This window comes from Talpa europaea, assembly GCF_964194135.1.
Source record: "Talpa europaea genome assembly, chromosome: 12".
Taxonomy (NCBI): domain Eukaryota; kingdom Metazoa; phylum Chordata; class Mammalia; order Eulipotyphla; family Talpidae; genus Talpa; species Talpa europaea.
Window position 1 is genome coordinate 39,010,178 of NC_140079.1, and position 17,064 is coordinate 39,027,241.

Here is a 17,064-nt window from a genome sequence, read left to right on the forward strand (position 1 = left end):
GCCAGTTCCCTAGGAGCAGGTTGGAGTGTGTACTTGTGGGGAGGGCCCCCGATAAGGGACACAGTTCTGGTCTCCGGGATACCCTGAGGCTGCAGACAGGGTGTGGGTTCTTGCTCTGCTTTTCCCCAAGCCCGAGTCCCCTCTGGAGGTGAGAAAAGAAACTGGGAGTTGGAGATGGCATTACAAGTACACTCTATGGAGAACAATGCGGTTGGGCGGGGTGGTGGCGTGGTGGCAGACTGCACGACCTGGCCAGAGTAACTTGAGAAGGGGACGCTTGGGAGCGGGAGTCTGGTTCTGGGGACGCGGCCTCGAGCAGTTAGAGTCCTACATCCATCGGCCTCGGGAGATGAGGCACCTGGCTCCTTGCACTCCCCCTGCCCAGCCGTTACCAGGGTTTGGCCCCGGCGGGAGGGCGGAGAGGGAGGAGGCGCGCGGATCCCGCTCTCTCTCTTCGCGTTCGCTCGGCGCGGCGCTGGGGGAGGCGGGAGTGTGAGTCACGGCGACTCCCGATTTAGGTGCCGGAAGGGGGGCTCTGCCGGCGGGGGCCGAGGGGAGGAGGCGCGGCTGTTTACTCTCCTGAAAAGGGCACGGAGGTGCGTTCTAGGGTTGCCGGGACCTGCCATAGTTTACCTCGTGCAGGTGCGCTTTAGGAGATGCAGCGATAACCGAGCTGTGGGCAGGTAGCCGGGTTATCTACCACGGGTGTCCTCCTGGAGTCACGAGGGAACCACAGGGACACACCCCAGAAACACCCCATAACGGCCCCAGGCCGACCACATACACACCAACATACAGACTTCCTCAGACCCCTGGGTTGAATCGTGTCCACCACTCCGCAAGCACAGTGACCAATATACTCCCAAAGGCGTGGAAACACGCACACAGTCCCTGTACCACCCGGACAGACCCCATAGAGGCGCGCACCCTCTAAACAGGCAGCACACGTGCGCACACATCCTTCACCACAGACACATACATACACACAGCGAAATTCAGAGAAACGGGCAGTTCGCAGCAGCCAACCACGTGCGCGCACACACTTCCAAACCGACACTGAAAACACAGACAAGCCTGGGAAGGGGCCACGTGCATGCACATCCCGCCCAGGGCACACACCACCACCATCCTGGGACCCACAAACGAGCGATCACCCGTACATCGCCTCTGCCCTCCACGGGAACCGCCTCGGTGGTACCGAGACCACTCCCCACCCGCTCCCCAGGGCCAGGGGTAGCTGCGAGGACACGCCGGCACTGGGCTCCGCCCCGCCTTGATGGACAGACTGACTGACATACCGGCAACCAGTCGGGTGTCTTCTCCGCGATCGGATTAACCGTTTAACTCCTTCAAGCCCGTGCGCTCTGCAACTAGACAGGGCGCTCTGGAAAGAGCGGAGTTCCGGCGCCCCCTCCCCGGCGGGAGCGGGGCTGTGCGTGGGCGGGAGGGCCCCCTCCTTGGGTGGCTGCCCCCCACTGGCCCGGACAGAGGAGGAGGGGGGCGGTGCTGACAGCGGCGGCGGGCTGGGGGCGGGGAGGGGCGGGACGGGGCGGAGGAGCCCGGGCTGGCGCCGATCCGGGCGCGGGGCGCTGAGCGCGGAGAGCGCGGCTGGGCACGGAGCAGAGAGCCAGGCGCAGGCAGGAAGCCTCGGCGCCCGGCCCGGGGGCCATCGGCCGGTAGCGCCCCCGGGTCTGTCCCCGGGGCGCAATGGCCCCACCGAGGCCGGGCGCGCCTGCGGGGACCCGGGCGCGTCGGCTGGCGCTCCGCTGAGCGGGGTGCAGCTTGGAGAGGCCGGGGTCTCCCTGGGCTCAGGTGGGGGCCGGCGCCATGGAGCCCCCGGCCTTCCCCTCGGAGAGAAGCCTATCTCTGTCTCTGCCCGGGCCCCGGGAGGGTCAGGCCACACTGAAGCCGCCACCTCAGCACCTGTGGCGGCAGCCGCGGACCCCTATCCGTATCCAGCAGCGCGGCTACTCGGACAGCGCGGAGCGCGCCGAACCCGAGCGGTCGCCACACCGGCCCATAGAGCGCGCCGATGCCGTGGACACCGGCGACCGGCCTGGCCTGCGCACGTCCCGCATGTCTTGGCCCTCGTCCTTCCATGGCAGCGGCGGCGCGGGCGGAGGCAGCTGCAGGCGGTAAGACTGCTTGCTGGCGGTGGGCGCGCGCGGAGAGGATAGGCGCGCAGGGAGGACGCCACTCGCCCTGCTGACCGCAGGGGGCGCTGTGATGCGGGTGGGGTCAGTGTGACAGGCGGGGGTGGGGGTTGGGGAAATTCAACCGCGGGGGCGTCCGGGACTGGCTGCTTGCGGTGCACAGTTCCAGAAGCTTCCCACTGAAGCTGATTCGGGGGTCAATGTAGGGGGCGCCATGGTGCATGTGTAGGTTGGGTTGAGGGCCGTGGCGTCGGGGTATATATCCTTAGTTGGTGGCAGGGTAGGACAATGGCTAGACTGGGTATCACTTGGAGGGAATTTGCTGGGAGCACTGTACTGAGGGCTAGATTCACTGTTTGGGGATGTCTAGAGGGCCACCTACTAGGATCACATTGTTTCCTCCACTCCAGGTTGAGTGGCTCTCTGGTCCTTCAAGAGGGTGGAAGACTATGGATTAAGGGGGGTAACCATAGACTCCTCCTGCAACAGCTGTTGTCAGAAATCCAGAGGGGGCCTCTTGGAGGAGCACTGTGTTGGGGGCCTTTGTGTTGGATTGGAGCCCCCAGTCAGGGCAGGAGTGTTAGGGTTCAGTAGCTACACAGAGGGAGATGCGCCTAGGGGGTGCACAATCCTAGCACAGGGTGAGGAATCCCTGCTTTCCTGAGGTGACAGTTTTGGTGAGTTAGGCCACTGGGATGGTATCCTCTCATTGATCTGAATTCACTCCAGCTGTGCCTTGCTGTGTACTGTGCTCTCTGTAGATTTCAGGGGTCTTTAGATTGTGACAGTTGGAATGTGTGCTTCCAGAACAGTGTAGTTGTGATGTGGTGACTGTATGCTCCCAGAACAGTGGTTGTGACAGTACTACTGTGGGTGCTTTCTGGAATGCTATGACTGTGACACTGGGGCTTTAGGTGTTCCCAGGACATTGTGCTTGTGTCACTGTGTGTGCTTTGATTATGACAGTGACTGGGTATATTCCAAGAGCAGTGATTATGACAAGGTAAACTCTGTGTGTTCTTAGGACAACGACTGTGACAGTGTGCATTCCTGGCATGCAGTTTTGTGGCACCGTGATGTGAACACTCCTGGGCACAGTGTGATTGTGTCCATGGAATTGTCTGTGCTCTCTGACTGAGACCCTGTGACATGCTCTCAGCTGCCTGTGTGTCCTGCATCCCAGAGTTAATACTCTGACTTTTAAGGTGTGCTCCTGCCAGCCTGGTGTGCTGTCTTCTAACCACCTAGCGTTCCCATGGTGCTCAAGTGTCTGATCAGGTATACTCTGGTGACATGTGACAGTTTTGACTACATGTGTGCTTTGCCTGACACCCATGGGTGCCCCTGTGCTTGGGACATCACTAAAATAGTTTGACTCCAGCCTCTCCTGAAGTTCCCAAGGGAGGCCCCTCTTGGGAGCCTAAAGGTCATAGTAAGCTGTCACCCTGCCTTTCTAGGTCTCTCTGGGACCTCCAGCAGACACCATAGCCCCACCGACCTCCCTTGTCTCAGTTTGGGGTACACCCAGCTTTAGTACCCCTGCCTCCACCAGGAAGCTAGTGTCATGGGCTTAGCATACACAATCTGCTATTTCCCAAAGGGAATTGGAGAGAAGCTGAAGGAAAACAAAGCTGGAATCAACAGGAAATGCCAAGACCAGGGGCAGCGCGCCAGTTTGGCGCAGGTCACTGTCCTGTGAGACTGAGATGGGGGTGGGGTACAGCAGGAACTGGGCCCTATTCCCTTTTAAGGCCCCAATGAATCCACCTACCTGGGTCTCCAGGGCTCTGATTCGTGGGGGACAGTGGCTGAGTGGTAGCCGTTATTGCTATCTTAGTGGTATCGATCTTGTAGTGGCTCTTCATAGGCTCTAGGCTGAGGACCTTTCCACACATCCTCATCTCCAGTGTTCCATGAGGTATTCTTTTTGGACAAATAAGAATTCTGAGGCCCACAGTGGCAAAGTCCCTTCTTGCCTAAGCTCACACAACCAAGAAATGGCAAAGCTGAGATTCCAACCCAGGGCTGTCTGTCTGATGCCTGTGTGTCCTTACACAAGTGTCTTGACCTCTGAGCTTACATTTACCCATCTGTGAAGTGAGGCTATTGCTGGTACTGCCCTGTGGGGTCTTTGAGAGCTCTGTAAGATTAGGTGTGTGTGTAAGGACTTAACACAGTGAGTGTTCACTAGATAGTCACTCAGGGCCAGACTGAGGGAGAGGAGCTCCTTCTGGGTAGGAAGAAAAAACAGGAAGTTCAACCACATCTCCATAGGGACTCAGGTTTCTGTTTCACTGTGGGCCACTGTAGCCTCCAGTGGCTGTGGCATTAGTACCAGTGTCTCCTCCCACCCCCAGGAAGAAGGAGGAATGGGGAACTGTGAAGCCTCCAGTGGGGACCTGACTCCTCAGAATGGGCATTCTGCCAGCTCTTTCTCCCAACTGCCGGTTCTACCAGTGTACACATGGTGCATTCTAGTGCTCCCCCATGTTAGAGTTCATCCAGCAACCAAAAAGGGGATCCAGAGAGCCCACTAGACTTGAGTCACAGGAACCCCAAGAAAGAGGGTACTGCCCCCTGCCCCCCATCCAAAATAGTATTCACAACCCTGCAGACCTGGGAATACATGAGCTGGTGCTTCTGGTGCCTGGCAGGGCTGAGTCATGGCACCTCCATGATCTTCATGACAGAGCCACCGAGTGGGATGAAAAGGACTCCAGTGTGAGGTGGGGGACTTGCCTGAATTGGGGCCCAGGGCAGTGTATCAATCCCTCCCCATTTGGTTCCCAAACTCTTTTCATTGAATGGCCCCAGCAAAGAGGGGGTGGAGGCAGCCGGATTGGGTCTCTTTCTGACCGGTGGTCTGGTCTCTACTTGGGTCTTCACCTCCCGCTGTCTCTGGCGCTGTCATATCTCTGGATGTGTTTGGGGAGCGGGTCTCACTGCGCGCCCCTTGCTCCACACGCCCTCTGCTGGGTGACTAGCAAGGCAAACGTTGAGTGTGCGCTCTGAGCCCCGACCTCCTCCTGGAATTCTAGTCCCCAAGCCAAAGTCGCTGCCGCCACCATTGCCGCGCGCCCGGTATTATTATTTCATGCTTATTGAGCGCCCCGGAGAGCGGGCGCCAGGCCGGCCGACCGCAGGCTGAGGGTGAGGTCTCCGCTCGCCAGGGTTGGGACCAAGTTGCTACCCGCCTCCTTCACCCCCGGTGGAGCGCTGTGGAGACCGCTGCCGGGTGGTGGAGAGGAACTTGGCGTCAAAGTTGCGGACGCAGATTTCCCGTCTTGCCTCCGCGCGCTTGCCCATGCCGATGCCCAGCAAGATAGAGCCTCCCAGCACCATGCCTTTTAACACCCAACGTCTCTGGCTTTCCATTCCTGCCGAGGAAACGGAGAGAGAGTTGACTTGTCCAAGGTCGCACAGTGAGGAAGGTCAGCACTAGGGTTCGGTGCCAGATTTCCTCAGACCTGCGCTTGAGATTCGGATTGCAGCCCAGCCCAGCTCAGCTCTCGCAGTGTGACCTGGGGCCAGCCATCTTCTTCCTTGCACCTCAGTTTCTTCATGGGTAAACCAGGCTGAATAAGTACAAACCACCCCAACTCTGTGGTACAACTGCTGTTGGTGCTGGGCTGCCGTGAGCTGGTGTTTAGGGAAATGCACTTCCTCAAAATTATGTCAGCAGAGAAAAAGAGAGGCAGCCCCCAAACCGAGAAAAATAGAGGCAGCCCCCAAACCGCAAACCCAGCCAAGATGCTCAGTATCCCCTCTTTGACTAATAACAGATTGATTGCAAGCCCCTCTAAATTGCACGAATTTGGAGCTTTGGGTCTGGTGGATCTGCAGAATGGCAGGTGAGGAAAGAAGTTGGTTGGGTTTTTTTGTTTGTTTAATTTTGGAGGGGCACATCTGAGCCCCCACTGTTTTTACTCCTGAGAGCTCAAATCCAACTTTTGCCCTTCACTTGCCCTTCACTTATGTGACCTTGAGAAAGAGTTTCACTTCTCATCCTCAGTTTCCCCATCTGTAACAGGGCCATTGGTTCCACAAACATTGATCGGGCATCTTCAGGCTCTTGTTAAGAATGAGATAGACCTAGTCTCCACCATCCTGGAGGTCTCAGACTAGTGGATGAGGAAGAAATGGCAAATAAAGGTGTATGATGATTCCAGATGGGGCACACGGGATATAAAGAACAGAGAAACTCTGGTGTCAGGGAATCCCTATCTGAGAAGGTGACATTTGAGCAGAGACCCAAGTGAAGGAAGCGAGGAGGTTTTGTAGGTGTCTGAGGGTGTGGGTGACAAGCACAAGGAATAGCCTGTGCAAAAGTTGTGAGGTCAGAGCGTGTCCCGTATGTTCGAGGAAAAGTAGGGAGGCAAGTGTGATGGGGCAGAGTAAGCAAGGGGTGAATGGAAGGAAACACAGCAGAGAGATAACTGGCAGTTGATATAGGGCCTCATAGGTCATGGTCAGGGTTAACTTTAGGCCTCAGTTTATATGTGACTTCCAAGAAGGGTCAAAGGTTGCTGGGCCAGAAGGAAACTAAGCTGTGAAGGCCCCGTGTAGGTTAGTGGCTACAATCCCCGACTCTAGCCAGGCAGCCGGACTCAACCCAGCTCTGCTCCTTTTGAGCTGGGTGACCCTTACCAAGTCACTTCCCATCTCTGGTCCTCGACTTCCCCACTCCTGCAATGGGCTAGTGAAAAAGCTGTTTTCAAAGTCTGATTGCAAATAGAGGATAGGTAAACCTGAATGTCCTTCATTTTTGGACCGTGGGGTCCTGGTGACCTGTGCATGGATCCTAGTGGGTTTGGAGCAGGAGTCCTCACCTGGGGGCTCTTTCCTAAACCCCATCCCCTCAGGGGAATGTGGCAGTGGCTGAAGACTTTGAGTGATTATGACTGAGTTGTCATGTCATGCTACTGGCATCTAGTGGCTAGAGGCCGGGTATTCTGCAACTGCTGTTACATAGGACTGCCTCCTAGGACAGAGGATTATCTAGCCCCCAATGTCAGGAGTGCCAGAATTGGGACAGCCTCTGTTCCCAATGAAGTGATACATTCCTATGTGGTGAAAATTGGCTCTTGGTGTAGGTGTATACCTTTATGTATAAAGCCCTGGTATACACATAGTACATAAACAGAGGTATAGTAGTCTTCACATTTTGTGGAGGAGGTGATGGGGGGGAAATACTTGAAAAAGCTACTTCTTGGGGAGGTGATAATGAAATAAAGGGCAGCAAATGCAGGTTTAGAGTCTGGGTCAGCTACTCATTGGTTGTGTGACCTTGAGCTGGTTGTTTCTCTCCAAGACTCAGTGTTCCCACATGTCAAGTGGGGACAATAGTATTATCTGTGGGTGTTTGATGAGGAATAAATGAGATCATAACTAGAGGCAGTGAGTGCATAGGAAACATTCTAAAGATTAGCTGCCATCATTGCCAGCAGCAGCAGCATTTTTTAAAAAGATCTATTTATTTATGCATGCAAGAACTGGGGTACAGGCCAGAGGTGCAGGGTGGTGAGAGGATTCACCAGAGACAGAGGTGAGAACAGAACAGGCAGACTGACTGCAATACACTGCTGAGGGGAGTAGCAGATGAGCCAGGAGAGGTCTGCTGCGCCATGTGGATAGCTCCCTGGCCAGCCGGGGATTGAACTTGTGCTGCAGAGGCTGCAGATAGCGTCACAGTGCTGTGTTTATCCCCTTGCACCATCAGGGAGGCCCAGCAACAGCATCTTTATCCACTCTCTGGTATAGTGATTTGCATGTTATAAGCTCTCCATAAATGTTTTATCAATAATAACAGTAACTAACATTCAATGAGTGTTTAATATGTCCAATACTTTTCAGATACTTATACATGTCCTTCAGTGAGTAGTGTTATACCCATTTGACAGATGGGAAAACTGAGAGAAATGAACTGAAACTCACTGAAATGCAGTTAGTGGCTAAGGTCAAATGACTAAGAAGTGTCAGATGTCAGACTCAAACCCAAGCTATCTAACTTTGAGTACTCAGCCTTCACAAAGCAAATGCCATGCATTTTCCTGTGTCGTCGTGACTTTGGAACCAACAGGTGGAGAGGGGAAGGGATTTTTCTTAGGTAAAACAAGCTTCTCCCACTTCCCAAATTTAGAGGCCGTGAGCACAGTTGGAGCTTCTCAGGTATTTACAAGTTTGAGACACATTTCAGGAGCTGTGGGGGTGTACAGGGGGTGTCCCCAAGGATTATCTTGGATTCTGGGGCTAGCCTAGGGTTATAGTACTATCTTAGGGAGCTGTGGAGGTGCTCCAGGATTTGGGATGCATCTCCATGTACCTCTGAGTCTGAACACCCATGAGGTTACATTGAGGTTTCTGTATTTGTGGGGATATCTCAGGGATGCTGTGGGGAGCATTTCAGGGATTGGGAGACATCCATGGAAACGTGGAAGCATTCCTCATGTCTGTAAGGGACCTTAGGGCTTTGGGACACCCTTAGTGGTTTTGGGGTCTTTGTGGGGGATTCTGAGGTTTTCTGCTTGAGGTGGAATGGTGGGGTTACACTAGGGCATAGTAGGGACATCTTAGGAACCCTGGTGGTGGTCCTGGGACCTGAGGAATTTCTCATGGATTCTCAGCACCACTTGCATTTGTGGGTACATCCTGGGATTTCTGTGGTGCCCGTTAGGTTTGTGAAGCTATCTTAGTAACAATGAGGACAGTACTAGAGCTATCTGGGGAGCTACTGAGTATCCTCAAGACTGTGGGAGCCTCTCAGTACCTCTGGGCTTTGAGGGGGACGTCTCAGAGATTGGGGGTACCGTTAGATTGTATGTGGAATAGCTCTGGAACAATGGGAATACACTCTGGGATTGTGAGGTCCTCTGAGGGATTTGGGGGATATCCCAGAGGTCTCTCAAAACCACAAGAGGTTTGTGAGAGAGTCCTAGGTGTTGGTAGAGACGCTTCCGGCTATTGTGAGGACATCAGAGGGACCGTGCGAGGGTGGGGGGCCTGGGGTCTCTGGTGTCCCCGCGGCTGCCTTGTGGGCACCCTAGGCCCGCCCCGCCCCAGGGGCGGCCCCAGCGCCAAGCCGGAAGGGCCGATGCAGCCGGGCGGGGTGGGGCCCGTGGGCCCCAGGGCAGGGCGGCTGGCTTGCGTGGCCGCGCGGGGCGGGCGGCGCGGTTCCCCAGCGCCTGCCCTGGAGGCGCCCCCTCCCCGCGCCCCCCGCGGCCCCAGCGGCCATGGCGCGGCCGCGCAGCCTGGGCCGCAAGCCCCAGCAGCAGCAGCCGCAGGCGGTCTTCCTGGCGGCGGCAGCCGAGGACGAGGCATTCTTGCCTCAGCCCCCAACCCCGTGCATGCCCCGTCGCCCAAGTTCACCACCCTCCTCGCCCATCTTCTTCGCCAGCCCGTCCCTAACTTTCTGCAGGCGCCTTCAGCTTCTCCGCAACTTCCAGGATTTCAGCCGACAGGCGTGGGCCGGGTAAGTGCGCGTCAGTGGCCGTAGGTTCGAGTATCCCCTGGCCACCCAGCGCGCGCCAGTCTGGGGTTCATAGCTGGCGCTCCCCAGCCTCACTTTTTTCTTCCGTCTTAGGGCCGTGATAAAAATCATCCCTACCCTCCAGGTTGCGGTGGAGACATCTGATAGGGCATGCAGTAGGCGCTCAATAAACACTACGTTCCTCCCACTTCCTGTGCAGACCTGAGGCTGTGGTCAGATTTTGGGAGAGTGAGGCCAACCTGTCATCCAGGGTGATCCGGAGACGTGTGTTCAGTTCTGTTAGCAGCAGCCTAACGGCCTGTGAAATGGAGCCAGCCGTGCCCTCCGGGGAGGGGAGGGGGGTTGCCTTGCCGCGAGGCTGGGTGGTGTTACCGCGTGCACTGGGCACGATGAACAAGTGGAAGTTCCCTTCCAGGACGTATCCCGGGTGGATTGCGGGGCCGTGAGAAGCCTGTGGCCATATCCGGTCCTGCTTCCCAGTGTCCGTTTTTCTTAAAATCGGGGGTTGGCAGCAGAGGTGAGTCCCGGGCTGGTGCTGGGAGCTTCTCTAGAGTCTGGAGAGGGTCCTCTGCTTCCCCGTCTCTACCTTATCTCTACACCCACTTGTTTAGAGCCTGCGTCCGGAGGCCGGGAGAGGGCACTACAGGCGCTGGACCGGGCCCAGCCTGAGGAGCTGGGGAAGAGATGGGGGCGGGGAGGGAAGACAAAAAGGGGTAGGGGCCTCTGGGAGCCCTGCCTGGGGTCGGGGAGGGTGTGGGGTGGGGGAAGAAATCAGTGCTTCTGTTCGGGTTTCTCTGTTTCTACTTATGTCTCGCCTGTCTCTGTTCTGCCTCAACCCTACTCCCCACCCCGCCCCACCTTCCCTGCTCCAGTCGGCCTCCCCAGGGTTTTTGTTGCCGGACCCCCCACTCAGCCTCGCTGGGTTGGTGAGTCTAGTTCCCTGGGGCGAATGTCGCGTTCAGAGAGTTCCAGCTGGCCCAGTTCGACGTCAAGGGGGGAGGGGGTGAAGGCGGGGCCAGAGGCGGGCGGGTGGGGAGGGGGTGCTGCCCGGAGCCCAAGAAATGAGAGCCCTGGGCACACACACCCTCCAGCCCCGTGGGGAGGTGGACAGGCGGGAAGTGTGCGTAAAGTTCCGCTGGGCCTCCTCAGGAGGACGCAGTCACCGTGGCCGCCCTGCCACGCAGGGCGCCTCAGCGCCTAGGGCCGTCCCTGGGGGGGTCACCCGGAGGGCGGGTGTGGAGGCGGCACCTGCGGCTGCCACAGACACCTCAGGCCTGGCGAACAGTGTACTCCACACTATCGTGCAGCCGTCCCCATGCGCGCCCCGACGGCACTTGGCATCCATGCGCTCCACAGCAGCGCCCCGGCCCAGGCCCCCTGCCCTGGCACTGCCCCCAGCGGGCCCTGAGTCCCTGGTCCACTTCTCCTTCAGCGACGAGGACACCCATTGGCACCCTCCAGGCAGATCTGTCAGGTGGGTGGCCTGTGGCCAGTCCCCTCCTTTGCCACCTGAGGGCTCTGGCTACATTGGGGGAGGCGGGAAGCGGCGCTATTCTACCTGGGGCGGGGGAGGCGGGGGAGAGTCCTCGAAAGTAGCTTTCAGGGTCTGCCTGGAACCCCACCCCCTTCCCTGGCCATAAAATTCTGGGTGGAGGGCTTCCTGCAGGTGGTGGCCCCCAAAGTGGATGCTGGGTCCAGTCCCCTTCCTGCCTATCCCAGATAGTCTCCCTTCCCCTTTTTTTTTGCCCCTAAACCTGGGCCTCTGACACTCACCCTGGAAGCAAATACGGGTGTCCAGCGTCACCTGGGCTCCACTCCCAGGCCACTGGCTTGGAGCCAGGTCCCTCTGGCCCTGCTCTGCTCAGTGCCTCAGCCTTACCATTGCTGGTGTTGCCAAGCTGAAAAGCAAGCTGGGGTGGAGGTGGGGAGGGGACTTTCCTGCTAGAATCCTGGAGGGTGTTTAGAATCATCTGAACAGTGCTGGGACAAAGAAGTAGTCTTCAGGTTGTCAGAATGCTCAGGGTTGTTCAGACTTGTCCTTGCTCCCCTGCACTAACCCCTTCCTATACCTGGACACACTTGCTCTTTAACATGGACACGCATGCTCCACACGGACTACTATACGCAGAATAATCAGGGTCTCCTTGTACTTACTGTGTTAGATGTGAGTTTTCTGGCTGGTGGGGACACGAAGAGAACCCCACCGTAGTCTTGGTGACACACAGACTGCAGAAACCCTGGTCCACCCCACAAACACTTGTATACACTAACCCACAGAAACACTCACTGTAACATACACCCAGGCCTGATTCCCACCTCCATATCACCACAGGAGCACTCCTCATTTCCATTCAAGAGTCAAGTATAGTCACAGCACATTTGCAACATAGGTACACAGTGTCACAAGGTCACACAGACACTCAGATTTACACGGGCACCTATGAACACCCAACCCCCTCCCAACACACACACACACACAGATACACAAATCCACCCAGAAAGCTACATGCACACAGGTGTCCCCAGGGCACAGAGACCCCCTGCTGGCCCTCCTTACATAGCCAGTCCCACAAACAGCCGTGTCACCTGGCACCATGCGCCGGCCTGGCAGACATACACCAGTGCCCGCCCTCAACCTCCGTGTGACCTTCACAAAGCAAATGCCAGGCCTTTCCATAAAGACTGCTGGCACCTCCTGTGAGCGCATCAGGTGGACTGGGGTGGGAACCCAGGGAGAGGCCAGGCCTGCCAGTGGGGAGACAGACATCCAGTCATTTGGAGTGCTGCTTTGTGTCTTGGCTGCTCAAGTTCAAATCTTTTTTCTGCCATTAGCCAGATTCTTCACACTGTCTGTGCCTTACTTTCTTTTCTGGAAAATGAAGCATTTGTGTGTGTTAGAACAAATACAGTACCCAGCGTGGACAAATACAAATACCCAGTGTATGGCACTCAACAGCAAGTGACTGACTACCTTCATGGTGCTTGTGATTTTTACTGACTAGGAGGTACCTCCTTTCCTGCCACTGCCCACCCCCACTTTGTTTGTTTCCCATCAGCCTCTGAAGCAAAGCTCCCTTAGGCCTGGATCTGCCCCTGGGCTATACAGTCCTCTAGAGGCCCAATTTGATACTGGGGAGCCCAGGTAGATAGGCTTGGGGTAGAGGCATGTAGCAACTTCACCTGACCCTGTGGTCAGCCTATCCTAGGGAGGACATCATGGGCAAATCATTTCACCTCTGATGCAGTGTCCAGCCTATCGGTTGCCTTTAACTTCTGGCTGGTAGCTTTGGGTCTCACCGGGACAAAACTGGAGCAGTCTCCAACCTGACTCTGGGCATGCCAGGAAGGATGACTCCCCACAGCCTGAGGGGTAGCTGAGACCCCCCCCCCCACCCCGCTCCCAGGCTCTAGTTCAACATCCCTAATTCCCTCCCCTCTGCCCTTCTTCAGCCCACAGAACATCTGCTACTGGAAGCACAAACATCGGGACCCCAGGGACTTTTCTCATCCAGGCCTCTGGGCTTCTGCTTACGCAAGCTGACTCTCCTGGGGCTGCAGTATTGCTGGCCTATGCTAGAGGGTACCCTCTGGGGCCTGTGTCACACCTGACTTAAAGTGTGCCTCAGTTCCTGGGGCAGGGTAGCATCCTTAGTACGTAGGTATGTTCCTTCCCCTTCCCCAGTGGTGTTCAGTGGGGACAGGACATGGTTCTTAGGCAGTGAGGCCACCAACCCCTCAACACCCCTTTGAACCTCAGTCTCCTCATTAAACATGGATGTTAACAGAACACAACTCAGAGAGTGGTGGAAGACACAAATGGGTTCATGTGTATAAAGCACTTTGATAGTGCCAGGCATACAGCAAATACTCAATAAAGTGTCATGTGATTATTACTGTATACCTAAAACGATGTAATGTGGCACCTGATACCCAGCAGGTGCTTTATAAATTGGCATTATCTGTACTTATGATCTATGAGTATTCCATCTTAAGAGTATTTTTTTAAAGATTTATTTATTTATGCATATAAGAGCTGGGGTACAGGCCAGAGATGCGGGGGGTGAGAGGATTCACCAGAGACAGAGTGGGGAACAGAACAGGCAGGCTGACTGAAACACTGCTGAGGGGAACAGCAGGCAAGACAAGAGAGGTCTGCTGCACCGTGAGGGTTGCTCCCTGGCCGGCTGGGGATCGAACTCCGTGCTGCAGAGGGTGCGGATTGCTTCATAGTGCGGTTCTTAACCCCTTGCGCCACCAGAGAGGCCCTGTAAGAGTTTTTTTAATTAAAAAAGTTAACATATAGTAAAATTCACTCTTTTTAGTATACAGTCTATACAGTTTTGTTAATTGTAGCAAAAAATGTATAACAAAATTTCCTGTTTTAACCGAGTTTAATAGTGCAATTCAGTGAGAATAAGTAAACTCACTGCTGTGTAGCCATCACTACTATCCATTTCCTCATACTGAAACTCAGTCATCATTAAACACTGATTCCCTATCTCTGCCCCAGGCACCTAGCAAGCAGCTACTATTTTACTTTCTTTCTCTATGAATTTGACTCCTCTAGGTATCTCATGTAACTGGAATTGTACAATATTTGTCCTTTGGTGTCTGGTTTATTTCATCTAACATGATGTTTACAAGATTCATTCAGCTTGTAGCATGTGTCGGAATTCCATCCCTTTTTAAGGCTGAATAATAATATTCCACTGCGTAGATATACTGCATATTCTCCATTCGGTCACCCAATGGACACTTAAGTTGTTTCCTCTGCTATAGTGGAAGTGCTGCTATGAACACTGGTGTACAAGTATCTGTTTTAGTCCTTGCTTTCAGTTCTTTACAGTATGTATACCTAGAAGTAGAATCGCTTAGTCATATAGTAATTCCATATTTAAGTCTTTGTGGTGCTGCCAAATTGCATCATTTTTGTACCATTTTACATTCTCACCAGCAATGCACAGATTCCAGTTTTGCCACATCTTCACCAACATTTATTATTTCCCTTTTTTTTAAAAATAACAACCTTCCTAATGGGGTTTCAGTAGTTTTTCATTGTGGTTTTGATTTGCATTTCCCTGATGACTTACGGTGTTGAGCATTTTCTTGTGTGCTTATTGAATATCTGTGTATCTTCTTTGGGGAATTGTCTGCGGAGATTTTCCCCACTTCTTATTTGGATTGTTTGGGGATTTTTGTTGTTGTTGAGTTTTAGGTGTTCTTTATATATCTCTATATATTAATATATAATTTTTTGTATATATATATATATATCTTTGTATATGACAAGGAATGCTAATTCCTTATCAGATACATGATTTGCGAAAATTTTCTCCCATACTGTGGATTGCCTTTTCACACTGTGAATAAAATATATATGAAAGTTTTTAGCTTTGATGAAGTCTAATTTATTTATTATTTTTTAAGGATATATTTATGCATACTAAAACTAGGGTACAGGCCATAGGTGGGGGGGTGAGAGGATTCACCAGAGACAGAGTGGGGAGCAGAACAGGCAGATTGACTGAAATACACTGCTGAGGGGAGCAGCGGCCGAGTCAGGAGAGGTCTGCTGCACCATGTGGGTAGCTCTCTGGCCCGCCAGGGATAGAACTAGTGCTGCAGTGGCTTCAAATAGCTACATAGGTTGCATCTTAACTCCTTGTGCCACCAGGAAGGCCCTAATTTATTATTTTTTCTTTTGTTGCCTGTGCTTTTAGTTTCCTATCCAATGCCATGAAGCTTCTAAGAGTTTTATAGTTCTTATGTGTAGGGCTTTGATCTGTTTTGAGTTAATTTTTGTATATGGTATGCGGTAAAAGTCCAACTTCATTCTTTTGTGTGTGGATATCCAGTTTTACCAGCATCATTTATCGAAAAGACTCTTTTTCACCTATTGAGTGATCTTGACACTCTTGTTGAAAATCACTCAACCAGATCTGCAGGGATTTATTTCTTAACTTTCTGTTCAAGTCCTTTAGTCTATATGTCTGCCTTTATGCCAGTACTACACAGTTTTGATTGCTGTTGCTTTGTACTAATTTTTTAAAATGTGACTTTGGATTTTATTTATGTAAGAACTGGGGTGCAGGATGTGAGAGGATTCACTAGAGAGAGAGTGGGGAGCAGAACAGGTAGATCTACTGATATACACTGCTGAGGGGAGCAGCAGGTGAGACAGGAGAAGTCTGCTGCGCCATATATGGGTTAGCTCCCTGGCCAGGGATTGAACTCATGCTGCAGTGGCTGGTGACAGCTTGACAGCACTTATACTTTAACCTCTGTGCACCAGGGAGGCCTGTAGTAAAATTTGAAGTGAGGAAGTGAGTCCTTTAGCTTTGTTTTTCTTTTTAGAGATTATTTTAGCCATTCAGCATCCATTGAGATTTTATAAGTATTCTAGATGGATTTTTAAAATTTCTTCAAAGAACATCATTTGGATTTTGATAGGAATGGCATTGTATCTATAGATCACCTTAGGTAGTATTGACATCTTAACATTATTAAATCTTCTAATCATGAAAATGGGATGTCTTTCCATTTATTCGTGTCTTTAACTTACTTTGGCAACAAATTTGTACTTTTTTTTTTTTAAAGATTTATTTATTTATTTATACAAGCACTGGGTACAGTCAGAAGCTCAGGAGGGTGAGAGAATTCACCAGAGCCAGAGCGGGGAGCAGAGCAGGCAAACTGATGAAGTACACTGCTGAGGGGAGCAGTGGGCGTGGCAGGAGAGGTCTGCGCGCCATGTGGGACCCTCGCTGGTGGCTGGGGATCGAACCGGCACTGCAGAGGCTATGGGCAGCTTTGCAGCTCAGCGCGCAACCGCTGCGCCACCAAAAAGGCCCAAATTTGTACTTTTCAATGTACAAGGTTTTTGCCTTCTTGGTTAAGTTTTTTACTAAGTATCATTTATTTTAATGTATTATAAATGGAATTTTTGGGGGCAAGATTCTTTTTTTTTTAAAGTTTTATTTATTTATGCATACAAGAGCTGGGGTACAGGCCAGAGATGGGGGGGGTGAGAGGATTCACCAGAGACAGAGTGGGGAACAGAACCCGCAGACTGACTGAAACACACTGCTGAAGGAAGCAGCAGGCGAGACAGGACAGGTCTGCCGCGCCATGTAGGTTGCTCCCTGGCGGGCTGTGGATCGAACTCGTGCTGCAGTGGCTGCGGATTTCTTCATAGTGCGTTGCTTAACCCCTTGCGGCACCAGGGAGGCCCGTAAGATTCTTTTTGGATCATTATTTCTTAGTGTTTAGAAAACCAACTGTTTTTTGTGTATTGATTTTGCGTCCTCAACTTCGCTAAATTCTTTTATTAGTCAGTATTCTGAGTTTTGAAACATGTAATCCCCACCACTGGCTTCTTTTAGCAAAATTCATTTAAAATTCTTCCAATTATTCATGTATCAGTAA

General features: G+C 53.1%; 1 protein-coding gene across 2 annotated transcripts in view; it reads left to right on the forward strand.

Annotated features, from left to right (window-relative positions):
- The first annotated feature begins 1,795 nt into the window (after nucleotides 1–1,795).
- PDE4A (phosphodiesterase 4A) overlaps nucleotides 1,796–17,064 on the forward strand; it is a 34,776-nt gene continuing 19,507 nt past the window's right edge. Inside the window, exons 1-2 of one of the 2 annotated variants that reach the window (XM_084249685.1) lie at nucleotides 1,796–2,135; nucleotides 9,568–9,621. In XM_084249685.1, the coding sequence (XP_084105811.1) occupies nucleotides 1,828–2,135; nucleotides 9,568–9,621 (362 nt within the window). In that variant the 5' untranslated portion in view covers nucleotides 1,796–1,827. The remainder of the gene's footprint in view (nucleotides 2,136–9,567; nucleotides 9,622–17,064) is intronic. The other variant, XM_084249686.1, reaches the window with a different exon arrangement.